Below are 12,325 nucleotides of genomic sequence, written 5' to 3'. Positions count from 1 at the left end.
GTGGTTCTTTCACAGATTTAATCTTGCTGCTTGCCCTGGCCTTCATGGAGAGGCGCCTAACAGGCAAGTTCAACTATAATTATCATGTCAGTCACAACTTAGGAATCCTGATAAAGTTTCTAATTCCAATGCTTGGGAGATCACTGAAATCTAAGCAGTGACCTAAATTAAACAAACAAACAAAAAACTCCATTTATCTTGTTTCTGTTTTTATGACTGTGAGGCCTTTTAAGAATAGCCAGAATCTCAGGGCCACCCACCTTCTGCCAGAATATCTCCTCTGACTTCAGTCAGCTGCCATGAAGCAAATGCTGACAGGAAAACTGCTTCAGGCAGAATCTCAAACCAGGTTTATGGTTAGCTTCTTTAAACAATTAAAAACAACTCTGCGGTAATTTGGAAGAACTTTTACTTCTCAGCAATTCCATGCCACCAGGAGAGAGATTACTGTGGAGGGCTCAGATAAACCCACTAATATTCAGAATAATTATTTACTAGTATGTTTATTATATACTTTGATAATCATATGTAATATGTACATATTATTATATGTATTATAACACATTATATGTATATACATACATGTGCTTCTCTGGTGGCTCAGACAGTAAAGAATCTGCCTGCAATGTGGGAGACCTGGGTTCGATCCCTGAGTTGGGAAGATCCCCTGGAGGAGGGCATGGCAACCCACTCCAGTATTCCTGCCTGGAGAATTCCCATGGACAGAGGAGCTTGGGCTATAGTCCATAGGGTCACAAAGAGTCCAACATGACTGAGCGACTAGGCACAATGTATATATGTATATATATACATACAAGACATTCCTTTAATATTATTCAAAATAATACTGTAAACTTATTAATTTGTTTTAGGCCTATTTATGGGCAAATAGGATTAAAAAAAAACCCAACCCTGCAATGCTACTTTTTAACAGTAATTTTCTGCCATCATATAGTAAGATTGAGTTCTTCAAAAGTAAAGATAAAAACTGAACAGATAACTTGACTCTAATAGTTTTTTTCTTTGTAGTATTTACTTATTTGGCTGCACCGAGTCTCAGTGGCAGCATGTGGACTCTTTAACTGCAGCATGCAGGATCTAGATCCCTGAGACCAAGGATTGAATCCAGGCCCCTGCATTGGGAGCATGGAGTCTTAACCACTGGACCACCAGGGAAGTCCCTGTACTAGTTCTTTAAGCACGATCACAGTGCCAACCAAGGACATTTGCTTTCTTTTTCCTCTAGGTTTATGCTCACTAATTCTTATACATTTACAAGAAGAAAATTGTTACCTGTAAGATAATAAGGTAAGATGCAGCAGTATCTAAATCCTGAGCCATCAAACATTCCTCAAACAAGTCCTTGGGGTTTCCAACAGCTGCAAAAAGGTAGTTCCACAGGGCATACTCAGTCTTCCTGGCACAGTGAACAACTGTCTGCAGGAAAAGGGGGAACTCGGTGATAAATTTTGCCACCGTGGGAAGCAGAGGGTCGGGAATGGGCTCCCGTGAGGTAGCTTCTTCTTCCAGCACTTCATGGAGCATGAGCTCCAGTACGTGGGGAAAGTAAGGCAGCGCGGCACAGGACTGGGCTAAGAGCAGAGCTTGCTCCCCGAGGTTCCTCACCAGCAGCTGACGCAAAATGTGATGGAGGTAGATCTGAGAGGTTCTCTCCACGACACAGAAAGGGAAGAGCACCTCCAGCTGTTCCCTAGCACTGTTCCGAGAATACAAAGAATCGTAGAGCAGAGTGTCATTGACAGCACCAAGGACTAATGCATCTTCAAACAGAACAGCCAGGGGGTAGATATTTATGTGGAAAGGCAGCATGATCCGCTGGGACAAGAAGGAATGGGGCTTGCGGTGATCCCTGGGGAAAAGAGGGAGCCAGACTTTCATCCCGGCACCTCCACAGCTCAGCCAGAGGGCCTCCAACAGGTGACGCTTCTGTTTATTTGCACGACATGTGGTCCAGACATTTTCAACAGACTGGGCTAGTACAACAGGAGGACAGAATGGCAACTGGAGAAAAAGAGACTGAAATCAGTTCTTTTCCCATTAAATTTGTAGATGAACTTTTCCTAGGTACTAGTTTCTCAAGTCTTTCAAAATAATAGTATAAATTCTGGGGAAAATTAGAGGAATCTGTTTAAAGTTAATAATACTGCCCTGCCTTTCAAAGTAAGTGTACTTAAATCTAAAAACAAAACAACGCCCCTCCCCCAAGGAACTTCACCAATTTATCCTGTTTTTCCATTAGAATTATTCCAAACAATAACACCTAAGCAGTAACGTCTGGCATACAGAACATTTTATTATCACTGTAGGATCTTATCCTCCACTTTCCACAGTCTTGCACCCAAAGGCTTACAACTAATTTTATATACTTTCTCAGTTTCCAAATCATAAGATAATACTCTGTTCTTAAACTCTTTTATCCCCTCATTCTTCTCCCAGACATCCTTCACATTCTAAGCAGCTCTCATCTAGCTCACAAGCCTCCTTTGGTTAGGGCTGCTGTCCCTGTCTCGGATCTGAGGGCCGGACCTGACATCCTTCACATTCTAAGTGGCTCTCATCTAACTCACAAGCCTCCTTTGGTTAGGGCTGCTGTCCTTGTCTCGGATCTGAGGGCCGGACCTGACATCCTTCACATTCTAAGTGGCTCTCATCTAACTCACAAGCCTCCTTTGGTTAGGGCTGCTGTCCTTGTCTCGGATCTGAGGGCCGGACCTGTCCCTCTGCATCATGATGAGCTGTCCTGCCAGATTCAGCATAATGCTCTCTGCATCGCGAGCCTGAAAGGACAGTGAGTTGGATTCATATGAATTAACAAGTATACTTTCAGCATTTCCCCCACCAAGGCATAATGCTTACAGGTTAAACAAACAATACTGAGTGTGTATTACGGTCAGTCATTCTGTTAGACTCTACTGGAGTCAAGGAGCTGTCTGGCTCCAGTAGTACAAACTTAACACAATGCAATTAATAATTAATTAATGAAAAGGTGATGGCAGAGTTGAATTATCCTGAAAAAACTAAGAGACTTCCAGAAGTTCATAAAAGTGAGACCTTGCTTCAGTGACCTGGTGGGCACAGCTAGAGAAGGCTTAAGGATGAAGTGGGACTTGAAGGGTGAGGATGACATACATGGGTGGGAGAAAAACATTTGGTACTTTAGTTGAAGAATGAAATATAAATGACACAAGAAGATAAAATAGTTCTACTGCGAAAGTGAGAACAATCTGGCTAGATTAGGGATATTACAAGAAAAAACACTGATGGTAACAGACCTTTAAGGAGGGCTTGGAAAGTCAAGTAAAAATATATCAGGAAATAAGCCACTACTTATGGTCCTTGAATAAAAGAGTTATTAAAGATTCTGAGTTATTCAGGATGGATGACTGAGGGGAGGAAGATATCATGGGTAGTAACTTCAGGAATGAAGTAAATAGTCTGTTTTATTAAGGAAAATTTCAATCAAACCCCAAAGTAGAAAACCTAGGATTCCCATCTTTAAGTTTGAGGAGCACTGCTTTAAAGTATATTTTCAGCTATCAAGTCATTTTCACTTGTAAAGAGGAAGAACATTTTGATTAAAACAAACCAAAAGCTTACTTATATTCTAGACATGAAGGATAAAAAAACAAAGCTGAGTCAAAGATGATTTCAGGGTGCTGAATCTAGGTGAGGTGCTAGAGAAGTTGTGGTCTTCATGGACAGAAGTTAGAAGGAGATAGTAACTTAGGAAAGGGAATCTGAAGAGTTTCCTTTTACTGCCCATTAAGTTAGAAAGAATCTTAAGACTTCCAGATAAAAATGTTGTGAGAGATGACTAAACTGGAGATGAATACCAGAATCATTGAACCATAATGGTAAGGCTGGTAAACTGAAGGTAACAGATGAATTTTCTGAAGCAAAGTATGTGGCAGCAACAGAGCAAAGGACCACTGGCTAAGCTTTTGAAGGCAAGAAGAGAAACAAAGCATGATGCCACGAACCAGAGAAGGATAGAGTTTTAGGAAGGAAACGACGATGATTAAGATGGCATGGATTGTGTCCTAGCTTTGACTCCTGCTGGTTGGCTGAATTTAAGCTCCAATATCATTTAGGGTTCAGTCAGGAAAACAACCATCACCCTATGTATTCTACTTGCAAAAAATAATCAGATACGTGAAATGCTCATTTGTACTGCTCTAAGACACAAGAGACTGTGTGTAAAGAAATGGCAAAAGGATGCTGAATACTTAGAGACTTTGTCACTCATTTTTGCTTTATATCATCCAGGTAGGTAATAAGCATGTTAATTTAAAATGCAGGAATTTGAAAAATTACCCCACAAAAATCTGTAAGCAACTGTTACAAAGCTCAAGAATTTTACTTGGAAAGGAGTCTTCCATTCTCAATTTAGCACATAAACGAAAAATGAACATCTGTCCATAACACATGAGAAACAGTAAATAACTTGGAGTTAGGAGAAAGAAAAATGGAATTGAAAAGCTGTGTGAGAATTATAAGAACTAGAGAGGAGAGGAAACCGAACATGCAATCCCAAGAATCAAACAGTATGATTGGAGGGACAAACGGGTTTCCCTGGTAGCCCAGATGGTAAGCATCTGCCTGCAATGTAGGAGACCCAGGTTCGATCCCTGGTTTGGGAAGATTACCTAGAGAAGGGAATAGCAATCCACTCCAGCATTCTTGCCTGGAGAATTCCATGGGCAGAGGAGCCTGATGGGCTACAGTCCATGGGGTCATGAAGAGTCGGACATGACTGAGTGAATAACACACACACACCCACAAACTCCTCAAACACTTCCAAAGACCTGAAGAACATCCACTGCAGTTTACTAAATACGTTAATGTTCATAATGACCACTTTTATGTTTTTAGATATAAAATACAGTCGTGAATTTACTATTATTTCATTTAAAAAAACCCAACAAAACAGGGCTTCCCTAGTGACTCAGTGGTAAAGACTCTGCTGCCAATGCAAGAGACATGGGTTCGATCTCTGGTCTGGGAAGACTCCACACGCCCCAGAGCAACCGAGCCTGTGCTCTCAACCTTGGAGCTGCACTTATTGAAGCCCACACACCCTAGAGCCAGTGCTCTGCAACAGGAGAAGCCATCACGCGGAGAAGCCTGTGCACCGCAATTAGAGTAGCCCCCGCTTGCCACAGCTAGAGAGAAGTCTGCTGCTCAGCAATGAACCGCCAGCACAGGAAAAAATAAAAGCACAGAATTCTCCATTTTTCCCTTCAGCTCTATCCACGCAGTCAACATTTTTTACTGATAATATCACAGTACATAAGAACAGGTGACCATTATAGCCCTCTCAAGCAGCTTTGATGAACTTTTCAGAAACTGAATGTAACACAAAATCTGGGACCACATGTATCCTCAAGGTCCTAAATCTGAAGGAACCCAACAAACCATCTAAAATCCCTGGTAGGTAATTCTCATTGGAGCATCAGAGACAAGGGGCTCACCTGTCTCCTCAGGGAGGCCACCTTACTGTTGAACAGTTCTCATTGCTGGTTTTTTGTTGTTAAATCAAGACTTGCTTTGTTTTTTAAACCTTGGCCTTCTCTCTGTGCAAGATGTAATCTATTTCCTCTTATCTTTCAACTTCTTATTCTGCTCTTTACAAAGTTAAGTATCTCCTCTTGGTAAAGGGGCCTCTTGATTAAAATGGGGCACCCAGTGTTATTCATCTTCTGACTGCCTACTCTATCTAGAATATTCAAGAAGTCTTTTTCTTTAATATGACTTCAAACATGATGAAAAGTACATAAAATGTACACCCCCCCAATCTTATTCTCATTATTCACATTCACAAATACTGAGGTTTGTTTCACCTAACCCTTTTCTCTTTTTATTAATACTTATTTTGCCAAAGTATTTTAAAGGAAGATATCATGCCATTTTACTCCTATACATTTAGTAGGCATCTCTCAAATATAGGGACATTTGATTATATAATTACAATGCCAACATCACATCTAAATTTAATAAAATTTAGAACTATTTCTCAGTGTCATCTCTCAGTCAATATCGCTAATTGTTTTAACAGTGTCTTTTTGTAGCCTATTTGAATCAAGATACAAATGACCTTATGAACTGCATTTTTTTGTTATAGCTCTAAAGTCTTATTTAAAAGAGTCTTTTCTTTTTTCCTCCACATTAATGACCTGCAGTTTTCCTACAGAATGTTATTAAACTAAACCTCTATCCTTGTATTTTTGATGAATAGAAAATGACTCAAGAAGCTTGATTCAGTTCAGGCTCAATGCTTTTGGCAGTAATTCTTCATGTGAACCTCAGGCTGCATCACCCCAGGAAGCATGCGTGGTTCTCCTACTTTTAGTGATGCTAAGACTGACTAATGAGGCTTTGGCATGACAACTCAATACCTTCATTGTGAAGTTCCCATCAACCTTTCATTGATTTCAACTGGTGGTCACTGAATCCACTCATTTTTTCAAAGGCTGCAAAACTGATTCTTAATTCTCAAATTCCTTCCATATCTTTTAGCTAGAGTTGTTCTGTAAAACATTCCTTTTTCATTAACTAGGACTATCTGGTTACATGAAATATGAGTTTGCAGAGAAAACGGAACCTGTATTTTAAAGGCACTCAGCGGAAGTGCCTTAATAGGAAGTTTTAAAAGACTAGACAGACAGGGATGACAAGTAACTCCACACAGAACTTTTCTTTGAAGATGGGTTCCACACTAACATGAAGTTTGGAAACATAAGTTATGCAACCTGGGTCATGGTGGCAATGCTACCTGCACAGTTACTTTAACCAGAAGCTATGGGAGTATCCCTTCTCTTTGCTCATAATTAACTAACCATGGAGTCCTCTGTCATATTCCTTCTACTTCTTTCTGTCTTCTTTCCACTACCCAAGTTTGGGCCACAAACACCATTCACCTAGATCACTGCAACAGCCTCTTAGCTGCTCTCCCTTCATCCAGTTTTGTCCAACTCTGGTTCATTTTCTTCCTTTGTAATGTTTTCTCTAATATTACAAAGCTTAGATCTAATAATATCTAGCTTAAAACACTTTAGACTTTAAGACAAAGTCCACAGTATCAATAAGACTATCACACTCTATGTTCCAGTCACTGCGAAATTTCTTCTATTTCCCTGAATGTGTCCTGTTCTCTCTTATCTACAGGCCTTTGAACTGTTCCCTCTGACTGAAATTCCTCTTTACTTAGATAACCACCAATTATTCTTCAGGTTTCAATTTAAATGATAGAGAAACCATCTGTGATTGCTTAGACTACTCTTGGCTTTTGTTATACAGTATAACTTTTATACACAGAATAACGTTTTAACACAGTATCACTTTTTGGTATACACAGTAACCTGTATTACTTTTTGGTATACACATCACATTTGTATTAATTATCTATGTAATTATTTCTTTCTAGTATTAGCAAAAACCATGTTTGTTTAGTTGGCACTATAACCCAGCATCTTCACACAAGGTAAATTCTATATATTTAGTATGTATTTTCTGAACAAATTAGTTCCTAATATCAAATTAAAACACAAAGACCCAAAAACTCTAAAGAGCTCTGGTAATAGAATGGTACCTGCTGTGGCATTTTCAAGGTGATTCCATTCTCTGTACTCACTGATGTCAGAGTGACAGATACCACTAGGAAAGGGTGAGGAATGTAGCGTGACATGGATACTTCCTGAAGAACCTGAATACCAGCAGTATTTGGACTGTAAAAGAGAAAGAAACAACAATTCTAGTAAGGTTTTTTACACCTCAACAATTCTAATGAGTTCCCCCCCCCCACCCCACCGCCATTTCCACTACAAATAGTATCAGAGTTTATGTTTATAGGGGCCCCAAATACTTTCTACCTACCATTTCCACCTCCCCAAGTATCCTTTAAACAGCAGACTGACAAGGCTGTGGCACTCAAGAACACAAATGGAGATGAGGGGAGGGAAAAAAGGGAGTAAGATATAGAAAGTAAAAAAGAAATTGGGAAGCAGCTTACAGGAATAGCTTAGTCAGCTGAGAAATAGTTGGGTGAGGAAGGAAATGGGTTCTATCTAAAGTGATCTGTTTTTATCTTTATAAAAGATATCCTCAATTACTTAAGCTACTTCAGCAAACACGCACTTCATAGCTTTTTTATAAAAAGAAACAAAAGCCATCTGAGAACAAAATAAAACTCAAGAAGTGTGGTCTAAATGCTGCAAGTCAGCTAGACGCCAAGAAGAATATAGGCAACACACACAAAGAGCAAGATGACTGTCAGTTTTTCCTTTTCTAGACTACAGCCATCTAGGCCAGTGAAAATGTACAAGAGTCTGCTAAGGGCATGCTTCCTAAGACCCTAAAACTACAGAAATATTATAAATTTCCCCAAGTTTCTAGAACACTAGGAAAATTAATAACTTGTTATCAAGATGTGTAAAAAAAATTAATATTTAAAATTTTACCCAATCCCAAACTGGTGTTTTTTTTTTTTCAAATGAATCCAATAAGATTAGCTGAAAAAATTGGTAAAGCTTTATAGTTTATTTCTTTTGGTAGCTAAAAAATAACTACCATACAAAGATCACTAATTAAAATTCCTTGCTTTACGAAACTCTTAAAACAAAGGAAGCATGATAAATAAGAGCAAAAAATGACTCTATATATTTTATATACTTACCCATCAGATTTTCTTTCAATACTGTAAAGGCATATTGAACAGTCTGCTCTAAAAACTATTACCATGTCCCGGAAGACACTAAGCAGTAATGTTTCTGCTTGTGTTTTGGTGACATGAGCAAAAGCATTGTCCAGATTTGAGGTTCGCAAATACACTCTGAGCTATAGAAAATAAAAAAAAAGACAACTGTAAAAAGAAGATACCTATCATGGATGACTAAATACTAAATACTAGACATACTGTTTTTTAATTTACTTTTTTTCAAGAGGAGCTAAAGACTAATTTGAGCATTAATAATAAGTGGATGTTTCTATTTTGACAAAGTAGGCACATTCTACAAATAACTAAAAGATGAGTGATCAAAACTGTGATGTACTATTATGATATACTCCTTTTAGACCTGCATATTTAGACATGACATCAGGAGATGTAGTTTCTCAAAAAATGAATATATAAATCAATCAATATATCTCTAAGGACAGACATTCTTATAAACTTTTCAACTTTTAACTATTTTTTATTAGTTACAAACTTTATAGAGAATGGCTAAAATCATTAGAAAAAGTAATCACAGAAGTCCTGGTTATTCTTTAATTTTTTTTTTAAAAACAGTAACTTGAAAATCCCATTAGCTAAAAATGTAGGATTTTTTATTAAAAGGAAAATGTCTCGTTCATTTTCAGTAGATTATTTTTATATAGATCAAACAATGCTGTGAAAGTGAAAATTGTTAGTCACTCAGTTGTGTCTAGCTCTTTGTAACCCCACAGACTGTAGCCTGCCTCTGTCCATGCGATTTCCAGGCAAGAATATATTGGAGTGGGTTGTCATTTCCTTCTCCAAGGGATCTTTGGCAGGCAGATTATTTATTGTCTGAGCCACCTGGAAAGTCCTTAAATAATGCTTAATATCTTTAAAATAAAAAATGTATTATTTCTGAGAGAACAAAAACATACCTCTTCTTGACGATCGCTTATGTTATAACATGCAAGGACAATAAAATCATTCCACCAGGCTAAGCCACCTGTCACAATCATATTCTGCTCCTTAAAGAAAAAAAATTTTACATTTATTCCTGACAGTAATACATTTGTAAAATATTCCTAATCAGACAATGAAAGCTCTAATTATTTCTGTTCTACTCTCTATTCTTCCCACCCCACAACATTAAGTGTTACTCGAGGGCCTTTATTAATAATGATTCAGATCCTATTTTTGAAAAAAAAATGTGTATTTCTGTAAGGCAGAAAGTACATCATTCAAAGTAACTGGGAACCATGTAGCATTGTTATTCCACATTCAATACATCTTGGTTTACATTCTGGCTTTATCATTTATCAGCTGCCTGGCTCTGAATCCTATATAAAATGGTAATAGTAGTGCCCTCACTGGGTTGTTATTAAGATCCATGAGATACATGAAAAGTGCCTGGTACATAGTAGGCACCTAGTAAATGTCAACTTCCTTTTCTATTCCTCCTATTTGATTCTTGCAAAATCCAAATGCATGTTTGTATGCTACCCAGATGTTTATATTGTACACAGACAAGCAGGAAATGATCTCAAATTTTGTGGAGATTTATTCCAATAATATCTGATGAACTCTACCTGAAATGGAAGAGTAAATTCTCAATTACAGGATTAGTTTCTGATATTAACAAGAATTAAAAACTAACTATCTCAATGGACATGAACTTGGGTGAACTCCAGGTGATGGTAAGGGATGGGGGGCCTGGCATGCTGCAGTCCAAAGGGTTGCAAAGACTTGGACACAACTTAGCGACTGAAGAACTATCTCAATACAAAATCCATTATCAAATACCAAGTACCTTATCAGAACTGACCCTTGGACATAATTCAGTCATTTTGTAATGTTTTTACTTTTTAGTAAGTAAACAGGGGTTTACTCTATACATAATTATATTGTAGTTAGTTCTCCCACACTTTGACAAATAGGTTTTTAATTTCAAAAAGACTAACCTGGGTAATGTTTCCAAAAAGCTTCCATTTTTTGGTGAGTAAAGAGTAATGTGCAAAACCAAACTTGCCAACAACAGCAATATTCTGGCCAAGCTTATCAATAGCTGAAAACTGAATTAAAAAAAATTAAGATCTCTTCCTTAAACTTTTTATTTAGACATAAAGAGCTAAGGATTATGTCAGGACGGCACACTATTAATAAACATTTGCTAGGTGAATTAAATGTAAAATGTTAAATTCAAAAATCATATTTAAATTATATTTAACAAAATTATAGATTTACACCAACAATGTACAAGGAATCAAGTATTGAAACTTTTATCAATTCACCCACTGAAAAGCTCAATCCCCAGAATACCTCTTGCAGCACATGCCATCCACTGAAAGTTAACACCAACAAAGTAACAACTCACCCGTATAGGCCAATTGCTCTCTAGATAGGTGCTGGAAATCTAGGAAATAACATATCAGTTTGTAAGACTTTTGAAATGTTTACTATATTTAAATGTAAAGCATCAGCATCATAATATGAGATTAATTTTCCTGTAATGTTTAAAGTGCTCCCAAATAACTGAGTATTATTGGCAGCCAATATTGCATATCGCCTGTCTTATCCATTTCACTATATGTTTCTAGACATCAGGCTTTCCTCTTTTTTCTCTATACTGTTTTTGTTTTAACTACTGAACACTCAATCAATAACGGAATGACAAAAGATATTTAGAGAAGCATCTACAATGGTAGCCAAGAACTGTGTAGATAAACAGTCTGGTTTTGCTGATATGAACCATCTCTAAAATCTTATCTAATAAAATCAGAGCCTCAGCAAGAGTTGTTGTTTTTCTTTTAAATAGCACTCTTTCTTATTTTTATATTTTTCTGATTAAAAAAGCAATGCATGCTTATAAATTTTAAACAATATAAAAGTACACAAAGTACAAGCTGAAATTCTTCTCTTACATCACTGTTCAGGGGAAACAACTAATTAGTTTTTATTCTGTCTCTAAACAGCCATGTACACATAAAAGTGTGTCTAAGTCATGGCTATTTATTCACCTACAAGACTTTTAATATATTACAGGTACGAACTCTTCATCTGCAACATCAGCAATAGATGTATCTTTCCATGCTGTCTGTCTCATTTTTGTACATGGTGTCATTTTATTACTCTAACGAGAGTTTTAAACTTAAAAAATCCTCTGTGAGATATCAATGCAGATTAAGTCAAGTTTAGCTTTATTGAGACTGTGACCTCTCTCTTAGTCTGCTGATTAAATAGTTTCACGAACACATGGTGAATGAAGGGTGAAAATTAACAGAACAACAGAACAAAGGAAAAATCTTCTGTTCCTGGAATAACTACTGAACCTTCAATTTATTTATTTTCCTTTTACTCAAAGAAAAATTATTACATATTTTAAAAAGGAGAGCCAAATGAAAAAGCCAAGTAAATGCAATCAAATCCAATAAGCTTCTTTGTGTAATGTGAAGACAAAACCAAAGTCAAGCAAAAAAAAAAAAACCCAACCCCAAAAAACCTGCTGAAAACATCTGTATTAACCTTGATAAAATTTATTCATAAAACTATTTCTGTTAGACTTCACTTACTATCCAGTTAGTCAACCTAAAATCTAAATAAATTAATAGCTTTTAG

General features: G+C 37.1%; 1 protein-coding gene across 3 annotated transcripts in view; it reads right to left on the bottom strand.

Annotated features, from left to right (window-relative positions):
- The window catches only part of RIC1 (RIC1 homolog, RAB6A GEF complex partner 1), a 140,487-nt gene that overhangs the window by 10,662 nt on the left and 117,500 nt on the right, over nucleotides 1–12,325 (bottom strand). For all 3 annotated transcript variants that reach the window (XM_069576478.1, XM_069576479.1, XM_069576480.1), the window contains exons 13-19: nucleotides 11,085–11,123; nucleotides 10,672–10,782; nucleotides 9,649–9,738; nucleotides 8,693–8,853; nucleotides 7,610–7,745; nucleotides 2,682–2,798; nucleotides 1,294–2,022 (exon numbers count right to left, since the gene is read on the bottom strand). In XM_069576478.1, coding sequence (XP_069432579.1) covers nucleotides 1,294–2,022; nucleotides 2,682–2,798; nucleotides 7,610–7,745; nucleotides 8,693–8,853; nucleotides 9,649–9,738; nucleotides 10,672–10,782; nucleotides 11,085–11,123 — 1,383 coding nt within the window. The remainder of the gene's footprint in view (nucleotides 1–1,293; nucleotides 2,023–2,681; nucleotides 2,799–7,609; nucleotides 7,746–8,692; nucleotides 8,854–9,648; nucleotides 9,739–10,671; nucleotides 10,783–11,084; nucleotides 11,124–12,325) is intronic.

This window comes from Ovis canadensis, chromosome 2, assembly GCF_042477335.2.
Source record: "Ovis canadensis isolate MfBH-ARS-UI-01 breed Bighorn chromosome 2, ARS-UI_OviCan_v2, whole genome shotgun sequence".
Lineage (NCBI taxonomy): Eukaryota > Metazoa > Chordata > Mammalia > Artiodactyla > Bovidae > Ovis > Ovis canadensis.
The sequence above is the reverse complement of the archived record's forward strand: the minus strand, read 5'-3'. Positions and strand labels throughout refer to the sequence as shown.